This window comes from Chinchilla lanigera, unplaced genomic scaffold (assembly GCF_000276665.1).
Source record: "Chinchilla lanigera isolate Chin_1 unplaced genomic scaffold, ChiLan1.0 scaffold00015, whole genome shotgun sequence".
NCBI lineage: Eukaryota > Metazoa > Chordata > Mammalia > Rodentia > Chinchillidae > Chinchilla > Chinchilla lanigera.
Window position 1 is genome coordinate 3,852,480 of NW_004955416.1, and position 15,663 is coordinate 3,868,142.

General features: G+C 36.5%; 1 protein-coding gene across 4 annotated transcripts in view; it reads left to right on the forward strand.

Annotated features, from left to right (window-relative positions):
* Positions 1-15,663, forward strand: part of LOC102003651 (chromosome unknown open reading frame, human C15orf41) — a 208,361-nt gene that overhangs the window by 46,512 nt on the left and 146,186 nt on the right. For all 4 annotated transcript variants that reach the window (XM_013512676.1, XM_013512674.1, XM_013512675.1 and 1 more), the window contains exons 2-4: positions 6,469-6,514; positions 7,405-7,469; positions 13,895-13,955. In XM_013512676.1, the coding sequence (XP_013368130.1) occupies positions 6,469-6,514; positions 7,405-7,469; positions 13,895-13,955 (172 nt within the window). The remainder of the gene's footprint in view (positions 1-6,468; positions 6,515-7,404; positions 7,470-13,894; positions 13,956-15,663) is intronic.

The window sequence follows — 15,663 nt, forward strand, 5'->3', positions numbered from 1 at the left end:
GCTACATCACCAGCCCTTTTTTAATTTTATATATATTTTTTGATGCCGGGTCTTGCTAAGTTACTGAGTTGCTCAGGTGGAGTTCAAATTTGTGATACTCCTGCCTCAGCCTCCAAAATGCTGGGACAATATTTACATGTGCCATGGTGCCCAATAAGATCAAGTTGCAAAGGAAAAATAGTGACTAAATATTAAATTGGAAAGAAGACAAGAAAAAAGAGAAAAGTTATGTGTAGTGGGTAGGACAGTTGTCATTTAGTAAGATAATAGTGTTAAACCTAAATAAATTAGTAAGTACTTGCATTAAATGTATGTGATTTAGCTAGAACAATCAAAATAATAAGATATGTATGTCAAGATAAGCACATAAATCAGTGGAACAGATTAGAAAGTTCTAAAAGAGACTCTCAGTTTTTCTGTTTCCTCAGGGGCACTAACATAATTTAATGGACAAATGGTGTGTGGTCAATTGTGCATTTGTATGAAAATAATAAAAACAAACTGTGATGCCTGTCCTGACACACAAAATTAATTCAAGATTGATCATAGAGCTGAGTGTAAAAGCCAACACTATTAATCTTCTAAAAGAAAGTATGTAAAAATACCTCATGAGTGTGAGCAGGCCAATATTTCTTAGACAAGGCACAAAAAGTACTAAAGTAAAACAAAGTAATAAGTTAGAGTTCATCAAAATTGAGTACTTTATACTTCAGAAGATACCACAAAGAAAATGAAAAAGTAAACAAGCACCAGAAGTAAGTTTGATGAGAATGTATAGTAATGCGGTGTTGGTAGGAGTTTAAAATTGTTACAACTACTTGAAAAACTGGTATTGTCTGTTAAAGTTATAGATGTGCATGTCAATGACATTGACTTCTACTGTTATCTTTCTATCCATTAGAAATGTGTACAAATCTGTACCCAGAGTCTTGCAGCAAGAGATCACAGCAGCGGTACTCTAATACAGGAGAATGTAGTACAGAGCAGTGAAAATGAATTCACGTACTTGCATTAACATGGGTCACTCTCAGATGTTTCATGAAAGGTTAGATGTAAAAGAGGGCACAGTGTAATAAAACTACTTCATGTAGAGTTTCCTCCAGGAAAAGCCAACCTGTAGAATGAGGGAGATGCATTTGTATGATAGAACTGTAAAGAAAAGCAAGTCAAGATCAGAAGCATCAGTCCACTTGTAAGAGGGAAGGGTTGGTGATTAGGTAGGGTTTTTTTGGGGGGTGCTGGCAATATTCTGTTTCTTGGCCCAGAAGAGTTTGTTTTGTTTTTTTAAAATACTTATTTGTTGTACTGTACATTTGTCCCATGTGGGATTTTCTTGTACTTTATTTACAATACAGTTAATCTAAAAATAAGTATATTTAATGACATTGATAATATTAGTGCATTATGTGAGGAAGGCATGTTACAAAAATGTATGTTTAAGCCAGTCACAATTTTATATGTTTAGTACTATGTGTATAAATATACACACATACACACATTTTCATATTTATCTGACATAGCATAAAAACAGAGTTATAGATCAGAATGAATTCTGCCTGTGGACATCTGGATTTTACACAGAGTATACAGTATTTTACTGCTCAGAAACTTTTCATCTCTAACTGCTCTGTACTTATTGTGGTCACCATCTCTGTAGTTATCTGAGAGATAATCTTTTTTTTTTTTCCTTTTGGTCTTTTTGAGACCAGATCTCATTATGCAGTTCAGGCTATCCGTAAGCTTACTTTGTAGCCCAGGCTAGTCTCAGACTTGCAGTGATCCTTCTGCCTCAGCCTCCCAAGTGCTGGGATTACAGGCATGGGCCACCATGCTGGGCTGAGAGATTATTTCTCATTTGATTTTTACTAGAGTCTCATCCATCTGCTTTGTTACTTCCACTGTTCCCACTTTAGAGAGTCCAGATAGGTGGCTTTTGAATTGTTTCACCTCTTCACTCCTGAGTTTGCATTTGGTGAGCTGAAAGTCTAGGGTTGCATCTTGCTTAAGTGTCTTCTTAATTTCTTTACTTTTGTTCTTTTTTTTAGTTTAACTCCTAGGTTGATGCTTCGAAATTGCTTATCACAGGTAGCTTTATTCCTAGTATTTAGAACCCTTAAGAAATGACTACTTACCAGAGATGTCTTCCAAGTGTAGCTGGCTTTTACATTGCGAGTATGTTGCAGGATACTACCTCTTCAGTTTATTGGGGATTAGAAATTACTCCTTATTTGGCCTAGCCCCTGGTTCCTTGCACTGGCCTATTATATTGTTTATGACCCTTAGGCAATCTCAGTGTTGCCATACCAGGAAGAACAACAGATTAGAACAGTTATATCACCTTGGCTAAAATAGTGCAATCAGCAATAACAGTAGCTTCAAACACAACGTAGAAAATGACGAACTGTGTTAACTATTAATTTGCCACCTTTAACCATATGAAATATATTTGTAGTTATATAACAAAATCTGAGACATACCAGAAAATTGTATACAGTAAATACACCCTCAATGTGGTGATTTTATCCTCAGGGGAGAAAATTTAAAAGGGGTTTCGGGGAAAAATAGAGAACTAGAAAAACTAGAGATTAGAAGCAAGATTGGAGGACAAAAGAAGATTACAAGAACTTTGGCAAATAGGAGGGAAAGAAAGAAGGAAGAAATAAAAACAAGAGCAGAACAACAAAAGAAAACTAGAAGCGGTGTTTACACTCATAAAAACAAGAACAATCAACAAAAAAAGGAAAGAAAAAGAAGAAAAGATAAGAAAAGAAAAGTCCACTTCAGGGCATCTCTAGTGTTGCTGCCAGACAGAGGGGACAGACAGAGCCTAGATATATGTTGATTAATCCCAGCAAGACAGCTGTAGATTTATGGCAGGGTAGTAGATAATGCTGGCAAGGCTGCAGCTTTAGTCCCACTGAGGTTCAGGCTGGTTTCTGGCTGTGAGGCTGGAACCTGGTTTGTTCAGCCTCTTGCCAGCTTGAAGTCAGTTCCTTGACCTCCTGCCAGCTTGTACTTGGTTCCATTCACCCTGACACTAGGAGCCAATAGATGGAACCACCATGAAGCAGTTCTGAGCTCAGTTGGCCCTTCTCCAAGATGGCTACAGGCCAATCACCCTTTCCTGGGGGACGTCTGAACCCGAATACCTCACCAGCCACTGCAGTCTTCTGCATCTGCTGCTCTTCCATTGGTATGATTCTCCATGAAGACCCCTTGGGTCTCCAGTAGTCACTGTGCATGTGCCAGTCTAGCTGCCCTTCCCACGCAGTGAGTAGGGCTCAGGGAAAAAGCGCCGCTCGCCACCTCCTTCTTCTCTGTTGAGGTTTCTCTCTTTACTCTCACCGTGAACTTCAGTTCTCATTTCAGATCATTGCTGGGTTCCAGGGACCCAGTTTCATCCTTTCTCTCTTGCTCAAATTGCTATATTCCAGTGTCTGGACACCAAATCTCTGAGAGTCTGTTTCGCTGTTTTGCACCACTCTTTCATCTGTTATGTCCCAGAAGCCAGGATCAAAGTCAACCCCTAGATGCTGCAAGGGCCCAGCAGGACCCCTAGCAACTCAGCTCATCCACTTGCCATTACCTGCTCATTGCCAGAAACTTTTCATTAAATATTGTTTCATTAAATTAACACGTTTATAGAGAGTGCTATCCTATAAAGATCAGGTAATTTATTAGCATGTTTGGGGAAGGCTTCAAAGCTGCTTTATATGAAGTAAACACCATTTGAGTAAAAGACACATGCACAATCAGATAGAGATACTTGTTGCAGTGGTGGCAGTTAAAATACACCTTAGTTGCAGGCAGAATAATGGAAATGACCCAACAGTCTTTTAATCCTTTGCTGTTCTCTGTAGTCCATAGCTCCTTTATCTTTTAACACAAAAAGAAGATTGTTTTTATGTAGCTAATTAAGGGAAAACTGTAATTTGATTTTTCAAGAAAGGAATATTTTCTGAAGCCATAGAATTTGGTCATAGCACTTGACCTCCTGTGGCTTCAATTTTCTATCAAACAAAGCAACCTGCTTCATCTTTCAGAGTTGTTTGGAGTGTAATGTGACATCATGTAAATGTTTAAGCTGGGATATTAGCATATAGCACTTGCAGGACTGATTTCTGGGACTGTAAGAAGGCAGGTTTCCATGCGGATAAAGGGTTAGGTGCTGGAATTGAATCTGGATTTCGATTCACAGGTGTACCGCCTATCTAGCTGTGTGACTGTGTGCTTTCCTTAACTTCTCTTCATTTCCCCATCTTAAAAATAAAGGGAGTAGTATGGTGAGGTGAAGCTGGTATTGGTGAGTTCTTTAGACCTGTAGATTTGAGATCCTGTATCCCTGTGTTCCCCTCCTTCCCTGTCCGGTCTATCCTTCTGGTGCACTTTCTCAGCAGTAACATACTGGAATAAAATGTAAAAAATACACACAGGGATCAAAGTCTTGGTTGTACCAAAACTACTCTTCTGCTCTTTTATGATGTGGCGTTTGTTCAGAACCCTGTTCTGTAAGGTCAGCATTTACAGGAGTGGGTTGTGGGCTTTCAAACTCCCTAGCAAAATTGCTTAGTTCTGTGAACATTCTGGACCCTAGTGTGTTTTTTGTTGGTACAACATATAAATTGTCTTCTGTTTTTAGTTTCAGCCAGGTTTACTTTTACTGTAAGCTAGAATCTTCTCTCTAGCCCTATTGGCCACAGAGAAAGTGGATTGCTGCATAAGCTGTGCCCATGGTTTTTAGGTGAATTCACTTCTACACAGTTTAGAGACACTTTTTCTGGTTAAAGGGCTATCCTGTGTCATCTTCAATTTAAACTGTACTCTCAGTATCTCCACATCTCACCTTAACTGTTTATCTCGCAATTGTCTCTTAAATCTTCCCATTCTGGGTACCTACAATTCCATTTTGTTTTATTTACAGTTAGTTTCTACCTCATTAGTCACTCCAAATGCATTATTTTCATTATATCTTTAGGAACCTAGAGATTGACAGTCTGTGTGCTATTAAATGGTTAATAGCATAAGTTTATTTTGCTATACAATGAGGTGGGGTCTATTTATTGCACATTAATTCCTAACATTTTAATTAAGCGGTTTTCGAAGATCTGGCCTTCATTTTCCCATTTTTCCCTCAGAAGCCTATTGTCAGAACCCTATCCATAGATGTGATTTGCATGTTAAGCTGAGGCAAGCCAAGCATAATAGAAAGATTTTATACACAAAATTGGCTTTTTCAGGGTAGTTTCCAATATTAAAGGGAAATTGAAAAAAATCAAACTGTAATGAATTTATAATTGTATTCAATCATTTCTCATTACTTTTGACTTATTGAAATAGTTCTATAATTATGTATGAGCTTTCCTTAGTGAATGTCTATGGTATTTTTTGTTCACCTACTCATGTAATTTCGTTTAGATGGAGAGGATGAGAAGGCAGATCTATGATGGTGTCCAGAAGATGCAATCCTGTGACCATGAGTAAACAAATATAGTGTCATTTTTATTTCGCTTTTTAAATTTTCTGTGATGTACTTGAGTGTTTATTCATAAATAGAGAAATTTTAATTATTTCACAGAATTTTGGCATACTATAAAAGTCAAATTATTAAAGTATAATCCCTTCTATTGTAGAAGTCAGAATTTAATAGTGAAGTATATTAGAAATAACAATTTTCAAAATATGATCAGGTTAATCTTAGAGGGCAGTCAAAAAGAGTAGCAATAGAGCATTGATTGCTTTTTAAAGGAAAGAAAAATTCCGTTCCATTTCTCAGTGTTAACAGTTGCAAGAGGAAAATTCCCACTTGAGAGGACTGTTTTCCAGGTTGCTTCATTGCCAAGTGTTTGACACTGCATAGCCTTAGGTGAATAATGCTTACAGCAGTCCTCGGGAATGATGCACTCCAAGGACCTCTGCTTCCTGCTGGGAAAGCTTCTGTTTTCAAAGTACAGTGGTGTCAGTGGGAATATTCCAGTGGTTTCTGTGCTACTTCTAGGAAAGAACAAAGTTTCCCCCCTGAACCTGTGATAGCTACAGAAAAAGATACCTGTCTGCTAATAGAATAAATTGCAGGATGTTGTCTATGAATGAGCTGTGTGTTCTCTACTACATATGAGACTGAAGTCTCTCAGTTATTTATGGAAAAAGACCTTAATTCACTGTAGTCACTGTTAGCACCATTGCATACTACAGATATGATTCTCACTTTTTTCAAAGTATAAAAAAGATCCGAATAATGTGATACCTGCCTTGAGAACGTTCGCATTTTCCCCTTTCCCTTTTTCTCTCCCCTTGACCTAGCAGCAGGAAGCCTTTGTTTGAGGTGTTCATCTGGAACAACTTTTCCACACTTGTTTTCGTGTTCTGTTAGATTACAGGGCAGCAGGCCTACCTTTGAAGCTGCTTTCTCTTTTGTTTCTTTGCTGTGCACTCCAGTAATTAACTTTGTCCTTCTTTTATTTGTTCCAGTCAATCGCAGGCCACTCTGCTGAGTATCTTCTCCCAGGAGTACCAGGTTAGAAGTTTCCTCCTTTGTGAGGCCTGACAGGTGCCTAATTGAATGATGAATGTCCCTTTATTTCTTTGTAATTGAACTGCCAGCTCTCTGATTGGGTTGGAGGATGTTCTCCTTTCCACATCAAGCACCGCCTGCGTCTCAGTGGAGGCCTGCCAAGCCTACCCATCCATCTGTCTAATAACATCTAGCCTTTGCTTATTTGGTGGACCTGTAATAAATTATGCTAAACCATTATTATTCTGACAATAATAATTTCCCTGTGTTGCGTGGTTCCATGTGCTAAATGTTTGCTGACTTGCACTGTCAGTGCCGTTTTCCATTGCTGACAGAGATGATGATAAATGACCATTGCTGGAGTGGCAGAAGGCAAGAGAGGCAGAAAATGGAGTCATTTATCATGAGATGACAGGTGTCAGTCAAGTGGCAAGTCTCTATGGAATTACTTTTTGTAGTTTTCAAATAAGTTGTTTTTAAGCAATGTTCTTCCTGGTTAAAAATGGCAATTGGATTGTAAAACTAGAGCGCAGCGGACTTAGAAGGAATTGAATTGAAGGAAAATTAATACAAAGGTTGAAAGAGGGAACAAGTTTTTCTTTGCCCTCTGCAGCCCTAAGCAAACTTATTTAGATTCAATTACTATGACCCTGTTGGCTTTTACATATATACTGTACCTTGTGGTGCAGTCTGAAGACATCCCAGCCAGCAATAGAGATTAAAATGCATAAGTTCATGATGTAGAAGGAAAAAGAGTCCTAGCACTACCTGAATCCCCAAGCTATTATTTAGTTTGCCCTATACGCTAGTCATTGGGATCAAGAAACATGTCCTTCTTGTTCTTGAACTTAATCCGTGACACAACATAAAGCTTTCTTTTTGTTTTGTTTCAGAAACATATTAAAAGAACACATAGCAAACATCATACTTCGGAGGCGATTGAAAGTTATTACCAGAGGTATGACCTGCCTGCCCCACTAGAGGGTATCATAGCACCTATTAATTATAATAATTATGAATAAATTAGTGATTATGAAATCAATTTTCTATATCATATCCCAATACATTGTGTTTTGGAGCTGTCATTTAGTGCTTTTTTGAATACGTTTTCAAAATCTTTCTTATATAGAATTAAAGAATGTGGTAATGCTTAGTGTGTTGGTGTGTGCGTGTGAATGAATACAAACTCTGTGGGAGGTAGTTATAATATTAGTGACTCTCACTTGGCTCTTTGGGACTTTTATAGTAAGTATAGACTCTTGTCAAATGCATATGTTCCTATGTGCATGTATCTGCATGTATATGTGAAACTTTTCAGAATAGTTTTCATTTATTTTATATTTAGATGAGCAAGTAGAAAAAGTAAGATTGGATTTTGATGTAGTTGTGTTTTATATCATAGGTATTGAGCTAGCTATTTTGGAAATTAAAGGAAAGACATGTATCAAGTAAGGGCATTTGGAGATACATTCTATAACTGCCACAGTTTAAAATGGGTTTTGTATCTTAAAATGAAAAGCTTGGGTACTAAATCAGCAACATAATTTTCAAAGAAGATATTTTATTTTCACCTTTATTAAGACTTTTCAACCTCTTGTTACAAAACAATCTTTAAAGTAGCTCTGTTTTTTTTAATTCTAAAATTTGTACTGTCATTATAGTATGATTGAATGATTTATAACACTAAAGGTAATGGTTTACATTAGAAATGGTTGGATTCCTAAATATTTCAAGGGTATATTGGAAAGAAAAATTGTTTGAAATATGCTGTTAAATTATACTCAGGATTGACAGGTCAGCCTTTCTGTGGTGAGAGTGACACCAGTGATTTAAATTAATGATTTTTATGCACAAAAATTTTATGAATGAAATAAATATGTGTAAATAATGCTTGTGTCATATTTCTTTAAAGTCATTTTTAAAGAATTGAGATGTAGATATTGAAGAGGAAAATTATTGAAGTTACATTTTTTTGAGTTAAATTTTTAAAAAATTATTTTCTCCATTAGATAGTAGAAGATACTTTTTGTTTCACATAATTAAATCTACTGAAAGTACACACACTATTCTTCACTCCGTCCCTCCCCAAACACTGTGGGCCCAGCAGAGTTCCTCCTTAAGAAGTTTTTTTTTAAGATTTGAAGGAATTTCTTTAAAATTCATTACCACCTTGGTAAAGTTAACATTAATATTTAAGTCATAACTTAAATCATACACTATAAAATTAAGAATGACTAATGAAATCCTGTGAAACGTGCAAAGAAAGACTGAAAAGTTACTTTCCGTACACCACCCCAAAATACATTCTTGTTTATAGTACATGGTACGAGTCTGTCATATAAAATCATGGTTCTATGACTAGATTTAAAGCTTTGTAACGAAAGCAGAGGAAAATGGAACATTTTAGAGTATAGTGTTTAAAATTTGGAAACCCTTGTCAAAGGTGATGGGATTACCCTCTGATACTCATTTGCCTCATTATGAAAAGAGTTCCTATTCTTTTAATTAGATGATTTCTAAAATTTCTATGCCACTACTTTGAATCTCAGTTTTATTAGCATATTTAATTATTAAAGTCTGAAAACACTTTTGGGGGATATTATCTGGGTAGTTTAGGTTAGAAGTAAAAATTTTAAGTTAATCAGTAAGGGACAGTCGAGTAGGTAATAATGATACAAAAGAAATATATTCATATTTCTTAACATTTATTTAAACATGACCCTCAGTTATTCTGAGGAATTACAGTATTTGAAGCAAAAACATGAAGTTAGGTTGTAATGGCCTTGGAAGAGAGCAGCCTGACCAGTTTCTTCCTGTGCCCCAGCTCCTCTGCTCTTGCCCCTTGGGAACAGCCTTGTTACCTTTCAGATGCATGGACCTCACTAGCCTCTTGTTTTAAACATGTGGGTCCCTGTTTTTAGTAAGTTAAATTGGCCGTCACCCAGGTTTTGGTTGCTTTCCCCTAACTAGAATGAAGGCAAAGTATGTAATATCAGGCATGTTTAAGCAGTTTGAAAACCTTAATAACAACTTACTTTTTTTTTTCTTTTGTAAAAGTAATATCCCCCAATGGGAAAAATAAAGAACCTTGGGAAGGGAAAAAAAAAAGAATATTGCCCATAGTTATGCTGCTCAGCTAACTACTGGGTAAAGTTTCATTCCAGTCTCTTGTCAACCCATTTTTATATAAATGAGGTTGGGTGCAGTTATGAATCGTGAATTTTATATTGGGAAAAATGTAGTTGGTATAATATTGTTTTATAAAAAGCTTTTGTTTATTGGTTGCCTTACTTCATCATGGGAAAGTATAAAAATTTACTGAGTTATCCCTCCATTGAGCTCGTGTGCTTGCAGGATTTTGCTGTTGTAAATAATACGGCAGTAAACATCTTGACACGTGAGCCTGCACCTTGGAGTCGTTTCTTTATTTCTCTGTGTGTAATTACTGGTGCAAACAATGTGAACATTTAAAAAAATATGTTACTAAATTACTGTCTAGAGATGTCCAGGCGACATTCCTACTGGCAGAGGAGGGACTTTATGTCTGCATTCCTGCTCGCACTGAGATGATGTTAATTAAGAATTCAGTGTCTATACTTAATGTGATTGTGTTATGGCTAACTAAAACTTCATAGGCTGCAGATAGCAGTAGAAAATGTTTTCTCAGCCTTTTGAATTATTGGGAAACTTCTGCAGTTCTTCATGTTGTAGTGTTCATTTTGAAAGGATTTCTTTATTCTTTCATACTAATGAAAGACTAATGTCATTATATTTCCACGCAGGAAACGTTCTTAGTAAAATTTATTGAAGTTCATCTGAATTGGTGTGTCTGACCAGATGTGCACAACTACATAGTCAGATTTATAACCCTGTCAATAACAAACTTTAGGATTGCTGTCCCCATCTCATCCCTTCTCGCAGTACATGCTAACTAAGGAACCAACTTCAGTAGCTTTAGAGAATTTGATCAGTTGAATTTTATTCAGATGTCCACAGGGAGAAAAGTTTAGTTCAAATACGATATTGACAGTACATGTAAAAACAGTTTCTGAAAACCATACCACTTTATTGTTTAAGTAGCACCATTCATTGTGGATTCACTGTGTCCCATCGACTGTGCTAGCAACTGATCATACACATGTGAATGACAAAGTACCTGCCTTCAACTCTTCTATGAGTATTTAGTGGGAAAACAGCTGTGTACCTAAATTATGTAAAATAATAGTGAGAAGTGCTGACACAGTATGACTGTACACAGACTACTGGTGGCGTTCCATCAGTTATCCATTTGGGGTGTCAGGAGCGATGTGAATGCATAAAATCTAGAAATGAAAGACCTTCTCAGTTTATTAGGAAGAGGAGAGCATTCTAGATGCAGAGAAGACAGTGGCAGAGCGCTGATGTTTTCAGGGGTGAGCGTAGAGAACAAATGGAGAAGGGTGACATGAACCTGAAAAGCCAGGCAACTGCTGAATCCTTGTTCAAAGGATTATGATTTTTCTTTTAAAATAAGTATTACAGACCCAGTGTTAGATTTCCAGCAAAGACTAGTTTTCATGTTGGTAAGATAGTACTGTAGTATCGTGGCACAATGGAGGTCAAGAGAACATCTTTGAATCCCAATTACAGCTCACATCGTTGTGAGGCATCTATTGTGTGCTTGTGTAGCCCTTTCCCAAGGAACTTACAGTCTAGTTAGAGAGAGATTGCCTTCCTGACCAGCTGATCAAAATTTAAATTTTATCCTAGCATGTATCATTACAGTATGTATTTATTTCCCCTCTGTTTTTGTTAACTCTTCAACCAGTGGAATATCTCTGTGATGGTGAAAAACAGGAGTATTTGGTTCCCTACTGCTTCTTCAGCTTGGAATAAGGCCTAACTTACGGCTCTCAGAACTACTTGTGGGAGGGGCTGGGAATTTAGGTCAGTGGCACAGTGCCTGCCAGGCAAGCACAAGGTCGTGAGTTCAATTCCTGGTACCAGAAAAAAAAAAGAACTACTTGTGGAAAGCTTGACTATTACATGGTTTCTCTTATATGTGAAACCCAAAATATAAATAAGGAGCAAAACAAAAGGTAGATAATACAAATAGAGAAAGATCTTTCCTAAATGAGAAGGGAATCAAGAGATGGGGGTGGGGAGAAGGTGATGAAAAAAGAGTTGATGTGTTATGTACATGTACCAACTCCCTACAAGGAATGTAGTCATTATATGCTGTACTTCAAACATGTACTAATAAAAAATAATAAAAAACCCCACAAGAAACACTTATGGAACACTTGAATGTTAAATAGAAAATTGTAAAGGCATCCTGATGTCAGTGTCAGATCAAATACCCTGACATAAAGTGCACTCTCGTGGCCACAAACACGTGATCGGCTGCTCCTGAGCAGGCCTCTCAGTACGAGCTGTTTCTGTGAGTTGAGGTTCTCAACTGACTTACTTCCCAAGAACTTCTCTAAGCCACACTTGCCTTATTTCTTCATTTTTTTCTTATGGCATCTGAAAATCCTATTTCTCTGTTAGTTTGCTATATAATATATTCAGGAAGCATCTCAGTATGCATAAAATGGAGTTCTTAGAAATAATATGAGGTTATAATGATCCTAAAGTTCTCCCTACTTTAAATAACTTGATTTTACCTTACTTTGCTTACAGCATAAGTACATTTTGGAAATGTACTTATGAAATAATGTAATTTAGTATGTGCTTCTGGTATTTCTATGGAAGACCTCATCTATTGATTTTATTTTTTTACTATAAGACAAATACCCTAGATATACTCATGCAAATAATATTTTATAAAGAAAATACCCATCCTTGATTTTGGGTTTTTGGACAACATATATTCATTTATTTAAAAAAGTATATATGTACATGTATTACATAATCATCCACTATAAACCAAGAGCAGTGCTACATATGATAAATTGAATAAAATAGAATTCTTCAACCCTTACAAGGCTTTCAGTATTACAATGGGGGATGAGCTTGAGACATACAAATACAGTAGTACTTTTTTTAGTCAAGGTTTTGCTCTCTGTGGTTTTGGTTAACCCACACATTATAAACCAGCATCTTCCTAGCTTGATGATCCTCCACATGACCTATCCTTTGCAGGTCAGTGGTAGCCTAATGCTGTGGCACTGTGCCTATGGTGGTCCCCTCATTTCATCTCACTACACAAACATTGTATTATCGCCCATCATCATTGTAGGAAGTGTGGGTATATTTCGATTAGCTACTTTCAGAGACCATATTTATATAACTTTTATGTTAGTATGTTATTATAATTGTTCTATTATTGTTAATCTCTTACTATGCCTCATTTATAAATTAAACTTTGTGATGTGTATGTATAGGAAAAAACTCGATAGTATATATAGAGTTTGGTACTGTACATGGCTTCAGGTATCCACTGTGGGTCTTGAATGTATCCTTGGAGGATAAGGGGGGATTATGATGTGCTGTTTTATGTGATAGAGAGGTCCACAGGGTGCTGCTCCGTCACTATGGAGCACTTATACCATGTTCTTGGATGGTGGTGGATTGAAGAAGATGATATCTGAGCTGAATGGCAAGTTAACCTGAAATGAATGGTAAGTTATCCATGAGGGGTAAGGGCAGGAAATAGCAACTAGAAGTGAGACTGGGAGAGGGGAGTACGTAGATTATGAAGAAACTCAGGAGAACTGTTAAGTGGTTAGGGTTTAATGTTGAGATTTAATGTAGGACATGGCAAGTGTTTAAAGTAGAAAATGGCACATTCCAATGTCTGTTTTTAAAAACCTATGCCATTTTCCATATCTGAGGTGTATTTGGAGATTTTTGTTTATTTTTTTGTTTAGTGGTGGGTTAGGTGATGATGAGAGTAGAAGTCATTACAGAAATCCAGGGCAGATAAGATGACTTATATTGCCTATCAAAGATGTGTTGACCCCCTATGACAAGTCGGTTCCATTCTTTTCTTGAGAGGGTCTCAGTCAGCCCTATGAAGCAGAGATCAAGAAAAAGGTGGGAGATGGGTGCATGGATACTTTTCAAACTGAGAGCCATTAAATTTCCTTTCCACATGACAGTTGGCTGTGATATAGACAAAACCAGAGTCAAATGCATTGTTCTTTAGAAACCACCTCTAAAACTTGAAAACAAGCAAAACTGATGAGCTCAGACCTCTTGCCCAACCTTAGTTAGTTGGTGTTAAGGTAAGTTGCTTTTGTTATGCTTTTCCCTTGGATACTTCCCTATGACAGTAGCATACTTCAACAGGAGTTGAACATGGCATTTGCCCAGGAGAAATGTGTACACACAGGGGATGCTGACAAGTCTATGCTAGCCTTTTCTTGTCACTGCGGTACCACTTGGCTTTGTCTTGTCTAGGTACCTGAATGGAGTGGTGAAAAATGGAGCTGCCCCAGTGCTCCTGGAGCTGGCCAATGAGGTAATGTTATTGTTATGATTTTATTTAAACCTGCAAAAACCCAAAGGGACTTATCTAAAGAAGCTTTGCTTAGAATTGTAATTAACCTTAAAATTTTTTGAGGTGCATTAGACATTTAAATTACTCCCTGGTCTCTTTGTACTTTTAATAATTGGACAACGAACTTCATGTATTAATAAATTAGTTGCCATAGTTAGTCTTCCTCTTTTAAGGCAAATGTATAAACAGCTTCTTAGTTTCTTATTTCATGGAAAATTCAAATCAAACAGCTCAGGACATGCTCTTCTTAGGATATATTGTCTTAGTTTAGTGTGAGAAATATCTGTGTCTAGTAAAGAGACAAATGCCAAGAAAATCTAGGCTATTATAAAAATGAAGAGAGAAATTATATACTTAAAAATGTAACATTTACTTGATTCATTTTTTTGTTTGCAAACTTTTGTTATAATAAAGGATAGATGCCTGGCGGAAAAGTCTCTTTCTAAGAAGAAACATAACATTCTTGTTAACACTAAGTATAAAGTGATTTATTGAACTTATTTGTTAACTGTGATCTGCTTCTATGTGGGGAAATAACTAGCAGCATTGCATTTAGAAAAGGAAACCCTAAAGATTTCCTGTGAATGAAGAAACTGTACAAAGTTCATAATAGTTGCAGAGAGCATACTGAAAAATAAAATATTTAATTCCTAAACTCTAAAATATTTATCCACTGTAATAAGAGCAATACAATATTTAGTCTGACTTGGACCGGCTTATGCAAACCTCATAGGGACGGAATGAAATGTACACTGTTTTTATGTTGCATTATAATGGAAAACATAGAAGCAAGGCAGAAAATGTGTGTTTGCATTAAAGATGATTCTGTACTATAAGCATTAAGTGTTGCAGTAGCAGCAAGTTCCACATGTTATATTAGCAAGGAAAGATGACTTCCCTCACAGCTTCTGTCTGCTGCACACTGCTGTACTCAGCAAAGGAGCAATTACCTATCAGTTCGTAGAAGGTCTTAGTAGTCTAGGCAGTGTCTACACATTGTGATAGGATAATTAACGTATAGAATGGATTCTTCTTCTCTAAGCAAAACATGAATTTTTTGGTTGTTTGGATTTTTTTCCCTATTTCTAGATTAGGGTGGTTTTTTAATGTTTCTAGATATGTTTGTTACAAGTTGATACTTTGATAACTTGAAGTATCTGAACTATAACTAGGTAGTTCGTGACTTGATTGACCTTTATGAAAAATAAGAGTCAGAAAATAGCCTTCGAGACACAACATCTCGAAAGATGATGCAAACATGGTATTTATTTTTATAGATAAAGATGTTGATTACATAGGTTTTGTATAGTAGCAATTTATATTCATTTGAATTTTTAATAGTTCTTTTCAGTTTAGCTAACTTGGCTGACCTCAACTTCCATCTTCTGGTAATACGGGAAAATTTAACCCACCAACACACTTTCTTCTACATCAGTAAATCTGTTATTTACTATGGCTGTATAAAAATATTTGGCCAAAGAAAAGAACTAGTTATGCGCAGACTTCTCTTTCATTGTTGATTTATACAGAGCAAACAGCACTTTCTACGAGGTTGCTGATGCTTTAGGGAAACCTAGGAATGCTAGTAGCAAATTACGGCTTCTAAACACCCCAGCTGCCATTTTTATACAATAGTTAATACTTAAATGACATACACTTGCATCTGGTG